This window comes from Camelus dromedarius, chromosome 4 (assembly GCF_036321535.1).
Source record: "Camelus dromedarius isolate mCamDro1 chromosome 4, mCamDro1.pat, whole genome shotgun sequence".
Lineage (NCBI taxonomy): Eukaryota > Metazoa > Chordata > Mammalia > Artiodactyla > Camelidae > Camelus > Camelus dromedarius.
In genome coordinates, this window is record NC_087439.1 from 38,770,676 (window position 1) to 38,785,866 (window position 15,191).

General features: G+C 44.6%; 1 protein-coding gene across 3 annotated transcripts in view; it reads right to left on the bottom strand.

Moving 5' to 3' along the window:
• Positions 1-15,191, bottom strand: part of DPP4 (dipeptidyl peptidase 4) — a 74,293-nt gene that overhangs the window by 30,533 nt on the left and 28,569 nt on the right. For all 3 annotated transcript variants that reach the window (XM_031451547.2, XM_031451544.2, XM_031451546.2), the window contains 4 exons: positions 11,445-11,605; positions 9,870-9,982; positions 1,995-2,130; positions 184-228 (listed from right to left, as the gene is read on the bottom strand). In XM_031451547.2, coding sequence (XP_031307407.1) covers positions 184-228; positions 1,995-2,130; positions 9,870-9,982; positions 11,445-11,605 — 455 coding nt within the window. The remainder of the gene's footprint in view (positions 1-183; positions 229-1,994; positions 2,131-9,869; positions 9,983-11,444; positions 11,606-15,191) is intronic.

Sequence of the window (15,191 nt, forward strand, 5' to 3'; positions counted from 1 at the left end):
ACATTATCTATTCTCTGTAAAAAGATATCTCTACAGGGAGCATTTAAATATGATGAGAAAGCGGTCAGTCAGTATTTCCATCAATAACAAATAACACAGGGCCCTCTTTGGTTTAGCTACATGTTAAATAGCTCTGAGTATTGGATTGCTACTACAGAAAACCCCGTAACTCTCACAACTTACTCTTCCAACCCAACCAGTGGTACTCGTTTCAATGTGTTGCCGTCCCTAGGGAGAGAAAAAACACAAGGAGAAAAAGTGAGGTTCTTTAGCTATTCTTTAGCTACGATTTGTAGCAATTTAAGCAAAATTGCACCTATAATAAAATAATTGAAAACTACCTCCATTCACATATTCGTATTTATGTTAGTACTTTTCATGCAGTTACGTTAGAACATTTACCTCTCTCACCTACAGCTCTGTCCTGAGTGTGTAACCCATGTGCCGCCCTGGAAAAGCTCCCTCAGCGTTTTCAGTTTAACAGACCCAGAACTGAAGACCATCGTTCTCTCTCCCACAGCCCCACCAGCTTGTTCTTACTCCTTCATTCTTCTCTTGCTTAGTGGCACCATTCACCCAAACCAGAGACCTAAGAATCATTTCAGAACCCGCCACTCTCAGCCCCTGTCTTCTAGTTCTCAGACTTCTCTTGTCCTTCTCACGCTGCTGCCTTAGTCTGTGTCTTGCCGGGTTTCCCAGGTTCACGGCCCTGATCGCCTGGTTGGAGATCCTGCTGCTCTTCTCTGCTTCCAGTCTGCTCTCCACCCTGCTCAACCCACAGCTGACCTCATCAGGCAACAGACAGTTCTACCTCATTATGATCCTCTTATTTAAAACCTTGAAATGGCTCCCAATGTCTTACAAGGTAAGTCCAAACTCCTCAGAATGGCACCTGAGCCTTAGTCTGTATCTCTAAACTCAGTTCTCAGCATTGTGCTTCTCCTCCAATCCTCAGTCCTGCGTACTCCCAGACCCTGCAGGCTTCAAGCTCTTCACCCTGGATGTCCTTGCACAGCCTCTGCTCATAGGGTCCACATGCCTTCATCTTCCCCGGAAAGGACAACTTACCCCAGGTCCTCCCGAGTCACCCTCCGTCACCTCCCATTCCCTGTGCCTGCGCCCAGTCACGCTGATTCTCTTCTTTTGCCCTACATTTCCTCTGTACCTTGCTTATACCCTTTGAGGGCACAGTATCCTGACATTAGGATGATTTAATTGTCAGGAAGCAAAGAGCTGGGTCTTCTAGTTTGGACTCTGGCTGTCATGTGACTTAAGCAAGCTCCTTAACCTTACTGAGTCCCACAGTGCCTGGCTACTGTGAGTGTTCAAGGAATGGTAACTATTACTGTTGATTTTCATGCCAGTATTCCCTACTAGAAAAATAAACATTTTGGGGACAGGCATGCTGCCTGATTCTGTTTTTTATTTTCCATTCAGAGCTATGCCTAGAACTTGGAACATACTAGGTAATTCAGTGATTGCTGTATAAATACCGAATGATTGAATCAAGAAACAGGGTAGAGTGGGGTGAGGGGCAAGATTTCTGAGGCAAGAATCTGCCCTGTGCCCAACCAGGATGGAGCAGAGTGGGAGGTGTGTAGGCACAGAGCCCAATACCAGAAAAAGTCTTGTCGAGATGTCCTTGACCTATGCCAGCAAACCTCTCCCAGGCACTAGCTCTCCTGAGGCTGTTGGTCCCAGGGGGGCTTTGATTTTGATCCACCAGCTGGACCCTGTGGTCTCCAATCACCACCACCCCTTTCCCAAGTCATAGTATCCATAACGAAAACAGTATGACCAGTGAGAGAAGGTGGAATCAAAGTACCTCCAGGTAGCAGATGACCTAAATGTCAGTCAAGACTTATGGCCTCAGGGCCAGACCCAGAGTCAGAAAGAACAGAAACTCAAACTTGATTTCCTGATAACTCTCTGTTTTCACACGGCCCTCAGATCCTGGGTAGATTTGGAAGCGGAATATCTCGATTCAACTTTACCACTGAGGAAGCCCATCTCCCGGTGGACTCATCATAGTCACAGACATCCATGATTGAATAGTTCTGAATCCTCCGGATCCACTGCAGAGAAATCCTTTTCTCGGTTACCCATGTCACGCCACACAAGTAGTGGTCCCTGCAAGGAGGGAGGGAAGGAACCATGAAGGGAGGGAGGGAGAGAGAGAAACATTATTTCCAGACCTTGGTGCAAATAGACATTTTACTCAATGAAATCAGCCTTCACAGGAATACAATTTATTTATTTTTGGGGTGGGAGTAATTAGGTTCATTTATTTATTTGTTTATTTATTTAATGGAGGCACTGGGGATTGAACCCAGGACCTCGTGCATGCTAAGCATGTGCTCTACCACTGAGCTATACTCTCCCGCCGGCATACAATTTTAAATAGTTGTTGAAACCATTTAACACCATAGTATTTTACCTTTCCTTAAGGCTCAACATGTAATTTAATTCTGAATGACAATTAAAATCTATCTGATGGGAAACAGCAGCTAACATCCCACGGGGGTGTAGCACATGCAACTCGTGGCTCAGGACTTTACAGGTCCTCAGCTGGCCTTTGGTGGTGCCAGGGTGTCAAGGGTGACATTTCCCATGTTTTTTCTGCTGCCTTGAGGGAACATTACAGGAGGCCAAGGACGCTGGTTGAGATCTGAGTATTTTCTGGTAATTTGATGTTCTTGTCTAGAAAAGTCTTCCTCGTGGCGAGAAACTGCAGTTGACCCTTTCCTTAACTTCATTTCCAAAGAAGAAAAAGTTGACTCACATATCTACAAACTTTAAAGAGCAAATAGTTATATTGTACAAATCTTTTCTCAAGAGTCAAAATATGAGTCATGTGAAGAAATTCAGGGAACTTTTGGTATTTTAACGTAAGTTTACAGAAACAGAGAGATCTGGAGCAGGGCGTCCTCCTCCAACGCAGACCTTTAACAATTTTTGGAACTACGTTTGGAGTGATAGTGATAGGAATCCATAATTTACCTTTCTGCTAGCCTCCCTAAGTGCTTGCCCTGGATAATTTATTTTATTTGCTCCCCCACACGCTCTAGTGTGATTCTGTATGACTATTCGCAAGTCATTCCTTTTCAGTGTCTGATCAAAGCCTTGCTCCCTTTTGTCAGAAGGATTCCCAAGGAAGCCTTTCTCCCTGCCTCGCTCTCCATATGCCCCAGGCTGCATCCGTTCCTTTGCTCTTTCCCTCACAGGCTGTGCCCACCCCTTCTCCTGTCCCTGTGCTCTCCTTGCTTGACTGCAAACTCTCTGGGGCTGGGCCACAACTCTCTTGTTCACAGGGCATCTCCGGGGCCCAGCAGACCCCCGGCACAAAACAGACGCTCACTAAAATTCTGTGGAAAGCGGCACTGACCAAAGGGGGAAGTCCTGTCCTGTCCTTTGTGACCTACGTAGCTCTGTCCTTCCTCAGAATTCACAGATCAGTTCCAGTCTCCACTCCCTTCACAGGCACTAAGTCAAGCAACAAATATTTATTGAGCACTGAGGATGGATAAGGTGTTGGAGAAAGCACTTTAAACCCCTCATCACTTCACTATCCCCCTTTTCAGCAGGGGACCTTACTGTCTTAATGTGCCCCGGGTACCTGGACCTCCAGGCTGTCCCCACTGCAGCTGGCAGGCACTGAAAGAAGACCCAGCAGCAAAGCACCACATTCGCACAAAGAGAGACTCCTCTCCATTTCAGTCCTTTCTCTTGCTTATTGAGAACTAGTCTGCATGGCCAGTATTCCATGAACACCCTACGAGGCTTCCCAGCTGCCTCCTTTTGTCAGCTGCCCATCAGTCTGAAATCACAGTCATGCTCTAACTTCTTTAGGACTTACTCAAATACCCCTGCCCACGATGCTTTCTTGGAGACCCCTCCTCCTACACCGCTGTCATGGGTCTCATGGCATTTCTCATGAACCGCCAGGCTGCGGAAGCTGAGAGGTGAACGCTCTTTTCCTGCCCAGGACCAGGGGCGCCTCACCCAGTCTGACTCTCCTGCGCTGAGCCTCACACAGAGGCATTAGATGAGAAAATGGAAAGGCAAACAAATCCTACTGGGGATAGGGGACAAATCCTTGTAAAGGGAACAGAAGAATGAAATGCAAGATAGAAAACAAAAGTTTTCCAAAAACATTTTCTAGACCAGGGTCCAGAAAACTTTTGCAGAAAAAGGCCAGCCAGTAAATATTTCCAGCTTTGCGGGCTACATGCTCTCTGTCACAGCTGCTCGACTCTGCCTTGGCAGCACAAAAGCGGCTGGAGACAATACGTAAGGAAAGAGTGTGGCTGTGCGCCAGTGAGACACTGAGATGTGACGTCTGTGTACATTTCACGTGTCAGGATGTAGTCTTTTTCCAATGATTCTTCTTCCCAACCATTCAACAATGCAAAAACCATTCTTATTTGTGGGACCATCCAAAAATGGGCGGGGGCTGGATTTGGCCAGAGGGCCCAGTGTGGGGGTGGGGGCAAACTCTTGTTCTGTACCCGTAGTTCTTATTATTTTAGGTCAAAACTGCTTTATAAATCTGATTAAAATCATATACCTCTCTCTAGGGAGAAAAAAAGGGCTTTCCACACACATGCACATATTTTCCAAGGGTTCCATGGGCATCGATTATGAGAAAGGTCTCCAGAAACAGCCTTCCTCTTCTCTCAGGTGGCCTGGTGGGAGGAAGGGACAGGCGAGGTGGGAAGAAAACCCTTTCATGTGATTAGCGGGTCACCTGGTACTAAATAACTACTTTATCTACTATTAGCCATAAATTATGCTTCAAGTTTAGCAATCAGTCATAGAAAAGTAACTTTTCCCCATTTGAAAACATTGAGCAATGGAATTTGGGGAGTCTGCCAGGAAACTCACGTGCATCTGGCATCTTCCCTGCCCATTTCTAGATCAAAGGTTTGTGAACCTGTATCCTCCACTACCTCTGTCACTCTCCACAGCCCAGGATGTACTCTGCACCCTGTGAGGACTCAGTAAGGGTGGTTCACCAGTGGAGCAGACTGTAAATTTTGAATTCTTCTATAAATGTACCTCTCTTCAGGATTTGGAATTGAGGGGAGACAGCATGAGGGTGCATAGCCCAGCCCTGAGCTGAGATCATGCCAGGCCAGGATGTCAGTGAGTTGTGAAAAAGATCAAGAAAACCAACGGCTTAATTGTACTTTTTACTGGAAGGCTGAAGCCCCCACTTAAGACCAGAATCATCCAACAAGCAGTACCATCAGCTATACTTTGCAACTACGTGCCAATTTTGTTCTGTAAAAACAGAGAGGCACGTATTGAATGGACCGTTTATGGTGGTTGGGGGTAGGGTGGAGGAGGGAGCATCCAGGCAGCTTGGCATCCCTGGAGCCACTGACTGCCTATCCCAGGTTAGACATTGGGGTCCACCAAGCTCTTCTAACTTCTGGAACAGGATGAGTCCAGGAGGAATAGGGTTGATTTTAATATTAAAGCGATGAAGTAATTTCTGGACACTAGGAGTTCACACCCATGTGGAGTCTCCTGTGTGCCAGGAACTGGTCTGAGTGCTGACGTGAAGCTCATGACCACCTTAGGAGGGAGGAATGTTAGAGCTCGTGTTTTGCAGATAAGTAAACAGAGTGTAGCGAAGTTAGGTAACTTGTCCGAGGTCATACGCTGGAAAGGGTCGGAGTCAAAACCAAACTAAGCAGCTGGCTTCAGATGTCCTGCCGCACGTCATTCTCTCTGCAGAACGTCCACCCACCCTCTGGTAAACACTGTTAGTTACCTTCACCCTCTTGCTTCTTTTCAGGATGAAATTCCGCACTCTATGAAATCTGTTTATTCCTAGAGAGTGTGTGCAGACTGAATAACTGAATTTTATAAAGCAAATCATACTTGAATGCACAAGGAGGGACTTGCTTTGGAAAGTTATACTACAGGGCATCACTTTGTAAAGTGACTGTTGCCTTGCAAACAGTAGGCATTTAATAAATGTCTGTTATGTGATACTCATTTGTGGAAATGTTTCTTTTGCTATAATAATGGTACTTAAAATGAGGTACCTATTACTAACTGGAAAGCAGACTGGAGAGAAAAACTGCTGCTAAGAGCAACGGCAAAGGGTGGAGTGATTAACTCAGTGAATCCCCTGGGGAAGCAGGCATTCTGCCTGCGCTGCCCGCAGGCTCTATGCCACCCTCTGCTCCGACAGGGACACCAACCCTCCCGGGTCTGCTGACAGATGGCCGAGGACACGCAAGGCTAGGGTGAGATGGAGCAGACCCGGGGGATGCAGTGCCCACAGCGTGTGAACTCCTAGACTGCTTCCTTTCTTGCAGGGCTCACTAGCTTCCGGGGTATTTCAGTCCAGTTCATTTATCTCCTGCTGAAAATCTCAAACCCTGAGGTCCCTACTTTATAGACCAAGGGTTATCAGCTGTTCCGAGGAGACATAGCAAGCCTTTATCTATTGTGTCCCTCAGGAGCAGAGAGAACCAGGGGCGGGGGAGGGGACAGGTCATGAGCTGGGTGTGCGGGGGGGCCCCAGAGTCATTCAGCAGTAAAACACGCCTGCCCTAATCCTCTAGCTTCAAGCCACAGAATTTGCAGATGGCTGGGAGGAGGCAGAGAAGACGAATTGCCACGCAAATTCATTTTGAAGGCCATCTTTCATGGTGCTGGCTATATAAACTCCTATACCACACACACAAAGTCACACACGTTAACACACCTCAACCATCCACCCAGTCGTCCATCCGTTCCTACATGAACGTGTCTATTCATTTATTCTACACATATCGATTGAGCACTTGCTATGTCCTGTGAGGTTCTGGAGATCTTATGGTAAGACTTGGCCGGCCCCTACCTGTAGAATTCATCTTGCGTCAGTCCAGCCATGTGAAGCACTGCTCTCACTAAAAGTTAGGAGATGTATGGTTTTACATTATCTGCTGTTTTGTCTCAAATATTCTGAGCTCTCAAATTCCCAGTACAGGTAGTCAATACAAGTGAACAGCTTAACGAATCTGATCAGCTGGTGCTCTGACTCAGCAAGGCCAGCAGTCTGAAGGACGCCCCTCACACTCGCTACAGGAGCCCAGTCTAACAAAGTGACCAAGGAGCCTCATCTTCCTGTAGGATTTCAGCTGCTGGAAGCTCTGTGATGAAAGAATGTGGCCTATGGAGAAAATTAGCGATGGGCATCTGTTCAGAGGACAGAAGACACTCGTTCTCGCAGGGCCTCACGCCCCAGGAGCTAGGGAATTACCACATGACACAGCAGAGGGTGCCGGGCAGCTCAGGAGGCGTCGCCTGCCTGGATTCACTTGGCCCTGCTGGTCTCTGCACGAGGCCAGAAATCAGATCAGCGCCGTGCACTAGAACATTTTCTCCAGGGGGAACTCAAGCTTGGTTGCAGCTAAGCTGCAGCCGTACTGGTGTTAACAGAGACCAGAGCTGGATCTGCAATGTCATACACAACACACTCCTTCCTGCAGCAGTTCCAAAAACAATTCTTTGGTGAAGTACGTTCCACAGCAAATACCCACAGTAAGTGAGGCTGCCCTCACCCTGAGTATGGCCTAAAGAGCTTCAAAGAATAGACTTAAGGGTTCATTTAGGGAGGGAGAAAAATAAGTCCTTAAACCACTGAAGTTCCTGGAGCTCCAAAATTCACAACTGCACCTTGGAAAGTAATTTCTTAGTGGGGAAGACTCACTCCATCTCTTCATCTGTGAAATGGCCGTGAAAAGGACATCACAGGAGCAGGCGGGTAACAAAGGAGATGATGTGAGCAGAGCACCAAGCCCAGTCCCCAGCACAGGAATCACCCGATACATTTAAACTGGATCGTTCGATTACTCTGGCCCGGCAGGTGCAGGCCTCTGTCCTATTTCCAGCTCCCACTTGCTGTGTGACCTAGAGCAGATGCATTTACCTCTCTGGGCATCAGATCTCTCATCTGTGTCTCACAGTGATGTTCTGAGTGTGTTCTGGAAGCCCTGTAGGTTCTGTCTATTCTGAGACTCCAGGAGGAAGGAGAGGGGACCGGGACTGGGCCTGGGACCCGAGCAGCCAACTGCTGTTTGCTTTCTGGCACTGCATCTCTGTGTTGTATCACACTTGGCCAAAGGTTTCTGGGTCCTTAAAAACATTTGTAAGGCCCAAAGCCCCTTCCAGATCTAAAATCTTTCAGAGCAGGAGCTCTCGGCAGGCAGCTGTTGGGTGTCGACCAAGAGGGCACACAGGGCCTGGGGCTCTTTCCCTGGACCCCTGAGCTTCTGCGTGCTCAGTGATGCCTCCACGCCAGAGCTCTTCCTCCCCTGTGTCCTGTTCCATCTGCTCCTCCTCCAGGAAGCTTTCTTTGATCCCCAGGGTCAGAGAAAACCCATCTCCCCCTCCTCAGAATGCCTCCAGCCTTTTGTGTATGCCTCTGTCATTGGCACTTTTGGAGTCATCTATGGACACATTTCATACCCTCCACCTTATCGTAAGTGCCAGAAGGCAGACTCAGCCCTTCAGACATTTGTGAGTGTAAGTAGTGGGTGCTTAATCAATGTTGATGGAAGAGATGGCTGGACGGGACCAAACAACAGACTTTAGAACTCTGGGTACATTTTTCTACCCTTGCACAAACTCAGGGGAAAAAAAATCAATTTACTAATAATTTTCTCTCAGAATGAAGAAGTTAACATAGATATTTCTAACCAAGTCAATAAATTAATAACCACAGGACAGAGCCTACAGCATCTCTGAGGCGGTAAATGCAACCTTGAGAAGGAAGATGCTTCCATATTGCCCTGACGATAACTTCAGGCCTCTGAGGGCATCAGCTGAATTCACACGGAGGGAGGGAGAACACCTATCGGAGTGCTTACAAGCTCTTTCTTTCAATCAGAAAGGTTTGCATATGACTCCTACTGGCTCATTTTCTTAAACTCTAGACCTCATTTTCTTATCTGTAAAACAGACATATAATAATAGTTGTTGGAAGGAGTTACTTTAAAGATTAACAGGATAAAGCATGTGATAACCCCCGTGTCTGGCACACAGTGAGTGCTCAATATATGCTAGTTATTATTTAGAAGCAACAACAAAACCAACATAAACAATGGAAGTGAATAGAGAGCAACCTGATCGCAAGTTTCATCCAATTTGGTGTTTATCTTTAGAGGAAAATAAAGGAGAGGCTGAGAATTTCAAGCCACCAAGGATCATTCAAGCACATCAGTGCTATGGGGCTCCTTAAGTTTAATCCACAGTTCCCCTGAATTTCGCGAGGTCTTACCAGGCCCTGCAAAGCCCCGTGTGATCTGACCTTACTCCCACTGCTCCCCTCCCCTCTCAGAGGGCCCCAGATCCTAACCTCTCGGCAGGGCCTCTCCTGCACCAAGCAGGCTCCCTCTGCAGGGACTTTGAACCTGCTCTTCCTCTGCCCGGACACCGCTCCCCTAGCTCTCCGTGTGGCCAGATCCTCCCTCTTCCTTCACATCACTGTTCACAGGTCTCAGAGAGACCTTCCCTGACCTCTCTCTGCCATCACCATCATGTCTGCCTTCCCATGATTGTCTTCACAGCCTCTCATGACCTGACATTTTATATCTTTATTTGTTTACCTGGTTATTGTCTGCCTCCCTGCCCTCTCGGGTAGGCTCCATGGCACTAGTCACTGCGCAGCCCCACCATGGGAGCCGTGCCTGGCGGGAAGACGTGAGGTAGGTGCTCAACAAAGTGTGGCTGAACCGAAGAATGAAGGACAGGCTAGCCCCCGGGACACCATGGGACACTGCCATTGATTCTGCCATGCACTTTGGAAGTGTTCTCCCTGGGAGCTATGGAACTGCTTACAGCACAAGCATTTGGGTTAAGAGTCTTACCCTATTAATACAGAAGCAGGAGGGACGATTTGTCGGGAAGTAGCATTGACGTTTGGGCTGAGTGTGCTGGTATCTACAACAAAGAACTTTACAGTTGGATTCACAGCTCCTGCCTAGGAGATGACAATCACAGCATTGGTACTGACCACACAAACAAAACATAACATCACTGCACAAGTTTAAAGCTGTACAAAAATGTCGGCATGATGGCCATAAAATGATAAACAATCAGACATTCTCAAACAATTTAATATAGATAAAATGAATATGAGGGAGAGTCATGAAATGTTTGGACAGAGTATATATATTTAATATTATATATATATAATATATAAATTAACTTTGGGTCCAAAGTAACATGAATGTTTATAATTTATGCACTTTGTGCAGATAAGGGTAAACTTGTTAAAATCAATCCTACTAATCTGCACACATACCCTGACTCCAGAAGACAAGGAGACTGATGGCTGATCACTAGGAAGAATTCCCTGGCCTCAGCCAAAGACACAAGCCACCAGGAAAATTAGTTTACCTGAGGCGAGAGCCAAAATGCTACTTGGGAATCCATCATTCCCACTCCAAATTCAGGTTCACCACTTTGGAGCTCGACAATCAATATTATGACAGAAATCTATAAAATCATTTTATATATACACATAGATCTTTAATTGACAAATTAGTTAGAAATAATATGATATTTTTAGCGAGAACATTCTATGGTATTTTTTTTTTGCCAGTTTCACTCTTCAAAAAATAACATTCCACTGAAAATACATCTCCATATTTAGTCTCTGATTTTTTTTTTCTTTTAACTTCCTCTATTTTCCTTAAAATGGCAGCTCTTCATAAGGCAAATTGAGTGAGTTGGTAAAAATAAAAATCCCTTTTCCTTTTTGCCTACAGCAAAAACACTTTACTATCAGATTTTTCCATAGATTATACCATGGCCATTATTATTATGACACTTGTGAAGAATCAAGTTCCTTTCTAAATCTCCCTCTTCCTTGGCTTATACTGCTTAATAAAGCTCTTTCATTTTCATAAACATGCATCCTGGAGGGGCAAAACAGTCTGGAAAACCAAGACGTGCCACTATTATTCCAAATGTAGGACGCGTGAAATTTACATTAGTGCCAAATCTATAATAGAACCACTAAAACTAGTCATGTATCTGTTAGTTCGTAATACAACCTGATACATAACCAAGCTTTTCAACTTCATCTAGGGCACATTCCAACTTCTACAAATGAGACGAGCTTGTGATTCAATTACAGCCTCTCTCTTCCTCCATTCAAACATTTTCATTCCCCCTACCTCTTTCAAAAGCATTTTCCCCATCTTTTTCGGCTTGTCATTCCTCAAAGTTTTTGGAGAAATTACAAAACCTTAAATCACACTCTTTCCTAGGATAATAAAAATACTTTAAAATTGCCAGCTGCTGTTGACTTCAGCAAGAGTAATCACAGCAAGCTGTTGAAGAGAGACTGACAATATTTTCATTAGCAGGAAAGGATTAAATGAAACCATTCTCTTCCCATCAAATCACGGATCCACTATATGAACAGGAGCACAGACCTTTGGATATGGAATGCGCACAGTCTTTGGGTACTGCAGTGACTCATCAGAGTAGAAGGAGTACTCAATCAGCGGGACTTCCGTGTCATTAAATTGCGCATATGCTAAAAAAGTGCCGTTTGGAGACCACCACAGAGCGGAGTAAGCACTGAAGACTTCCTCTGAAAAAAGACAGAAATTGTTCCGTTACAAGAAGTAGCTGATAAATTGGCTCTGGCATTCAAAATATTATTCTCATTAGCTTGAGTAATTACAGTAGAGTTCAACTAATGAACCACTTTGCATTTGCTGGGCTTCCAAAATCAGAGTAATACAAATGAGTAAAAATAAAATCTTCAAAGATAGATCTGGATTGTAAAAATAAGTAACCCGTTGGACCATTTTAGAATATTTTAGCACACAATATTTAATATAAACTCTACATTTTTTTCTTTATCTTATAATCCTCTAAATTTATGCCACAGAACATACTAAAAGTAAATTTCACACAAGGGGCTGATGGCTGATTCGCCTTTCTAATTTTCAAACAGTCAATATGCCAGGAGAAGCTCCCCAGCTGGGCTCAGTTTGTGCTGAGCTTGCAAGGTACTGGTGGGTGGTGTGTGGCTCCAGGCTATCAAACCAATATGATGCTCAGAGCTAGTACTCTTGGCACAAAAAGTGTGGGAAGGATGGATTTAGAATGACAAGGAGTCATGAGAACCCTACCAAGAAACCTCTCCTTTGCCTAGCCTGGAAACTGAAGACTCCATTGGATTAACACCCTCCTCTGGTGTATCCGCTGACAGTGAGGGAAGAGGGTCAAAGGCAGAGGCAAATGAAAGGAAACGTTTTGCTTTCTAGAACAATGTTGGACTCGTTCTCAATCTCTGGCAAAGGTAGCTCCTTCTTATATGTTTATTTAGAAGACTATTCATGGGACTTCCAATCTCTGGCTCTTAAATCGCCAAAACCCACCAGGAACAGGGGATTCAGGTAGACTAGACGAAGCCTCCTAGTCCTTTACGCAAAGTTAACGCACACTTCTCATATTCTGCTGTGAGAGCGAAGGTGGAAGCAAAAGCATAAAAACTTGAATCTAACTCTTTGGAAATCATTTATTCCAATCACTTTTCTGATTCTTGAGGCCTCTTGACAAGTTTCTTCCAAATGCTTGGGCTTGTTTTCAATAATAACAATGGTAATAGTAGTAGTAGTAACAGTAAAAATAACAACAATAATAAAATATAGTAATTATAATGATGAGCAGCTGATATTTAATGACTGCTAACCATGCACCAGACACTAATAAGTATCTGGCATCTATTATCTCAGCTGATCCTCACAATAACTCACTGTGAAGATGAGCAGAGAGAGGCAGGCAGACTTAAAGAGAGTAAGTCATTTACTCAGGGTCACGTGACCAATGGTAGCTAGAATCAAGGAAGAATCCAGATTTGTCTGGAGTCCAGGCTCCACTGTCCCTGCCTAGTTCAGCACTTCTCTGCTTGGTGAGGCAGCCTGCTCCCCCTTTAACTGCTTTATCCCTATAGCACTGAGTTACATTTATGCAGCAATTTACAATTTACAACACACTTATCTATTCGAACCCTGGGTGAGTCTATTCATAGGGTATTTTACAGAGAAGGCAACTAAGGCTAAGACTGAGTGAATTGCCAGAGGCAAGAACTAAGACACAGGCTTTGTGATTCCAAGCCAAGGGGGTTCCCACTAAGAACGTCTTCACATACTGAGTTGATGTCTCATTCCTTGTGGCTTCTACCCACTGGTTCTAATCTAAGATCGAGATCCACTTACATAAAATGAATACAATTACAGCAAGGTTATGGTTGGTAAAATTACTTGTAAGTACAGGGAGCAAGTAGCATTCTGGGTTTCGAATTAGTAGTTGTTTAGAATACAGAACATATTTTTCCATATTGATGAAGCATCAAAACCATTCTTATAAAACTACTTCCAGTCAAACTCAAAGTCTTGAGAATGAAGGGACCACAGGTAGGGAGAAGGGCAAATAACACGGGAAAGAAAAGATTTTCAGCCCTGCCTAAAACAAAGCTGGCTGTGAGCACAGATGTGTCTTTGGCATCCCCCTAGCCCCGCTGTCTGCCCTGACTTCGACCTTCCCTCACCATCTTGTGAGACCTCCCGACTCACCACTCGGATCTGACCCTCCTTATGTGCCCCTAGACCTAGTTTCCTGCCCCTAATAGGATACTTTAACTTACTCCATGACAATTATTTGTTGGCTTCTTTGTCTCTCTCTCCCTGGGCTAAGTTCCCTGACAGCAGCAGTTGGGTGGCATTTGTCTCTGTGTCCCCAGCACCTGGCACAGCACCTTGTAGGTGGCTGGCACTCAATGAATTGCAAGGAGTTAATCACACCACCACTGTCAACACTACCACTCCGGGGGGTAGGGAGTGCTCCATCTTCCAAAAGTACTTCCTTCTCTATCCCTCCTCATCCTTGCTCTCACCAAAACTCTCATTTTCAGCTCTGGGTTAGGTAAATTACACTCATATGCAAGAGTGACTATCACATAATTAACTTCATACTAGGAGAAAAGGATTATCATTAAAAAAAATAAAATACTTATTAACTAAAGAAAGATGATAAACCATTAGAAAATCATGAAATAAAACTAAGTAAAAACAGAGAAATCGAGAGAGAAAGCTATGTGGGGACTCCAGGTGGGGTAGGGGCTCCTCTGTGAGCGTCCCTCCACAGTGTGGCACGTGGCCTTGTTTAGACTTTGCAGCTTTCTTTGTTCTTTTGCTTATAAACCTACAGATTCTCAAATGTACTCCTTTTTGCCCAAGAAGTCTTCATGGCTACAGTGGAGAGGGTGGCTGCAATGCGAGGGTGATCTGATATATGGAGAAGCAGATGTGCTCCTTTAAATACACAAAACCAATCATAGGAATTTCCCTGTAGGGACCGAAGTCCCATTTTTAAAGCCAGGCTCACACTGAAACTGTGAAGCCTTTCTTCTCCTTGTGAATGGCTTAGTCATGAACAGGCAAAATGAGAGCCCTCCAGCTATTATCTCCCTCAGAAAGGACCCCTGTGTTGGGGTGTTATCTTGGAGATGCCCAGCTGTTCCAGGGAAGGGTTGGTCACAGCTTTGGGAAGAGGCTTTACCCAGCTCACGTCGGGGATTCTGGCGGTTGTGCTGTGCTGTCCAAAAGGAATGAAAGATGTTTTTCAATCTCTAAGTGACTAGTGCTAGTAAATGTCATCATAAGTTCTAATCAAACACTTGTTTCTGGGCCATGGACATTTATCTTTCGTTTAAAGTATTTTCTGTTGTTGTTCTTATAATGTTACCCATTTAACAGAACTTGAACTGGTAAGAAACAAAATGAAGTCATGAGGAAAATTATTTTTTTTAAGTATGAAGAAGAAATAACAGGATAAGGTAAGGATGAGTCTTTAATAAGCATGAGGCAATCTAGTGAACTGTGTGGAACGGCCTCAAAATGCCTTTTACCTTGGCAATTGTAGATACGAATAATGTTTTCCTAATCGTTTCTAAAACTCTTTATCCTAAAAGAGAGAATAATTCTTTTTACCTTTTTCAGTTCTGTTTTTTGACCTCATTTTTTCCTACCTTCATAAACCCAGTCAGTTATTCCATTATATATCACATCTTTTTAGTTTTTTCTTCTTTAAAAACAAGAAATTATCATTTGTCCAAATTCAAATGAACACAAATCTTTTATAAAACAGGCATTTTCTTCCCCTCTCCT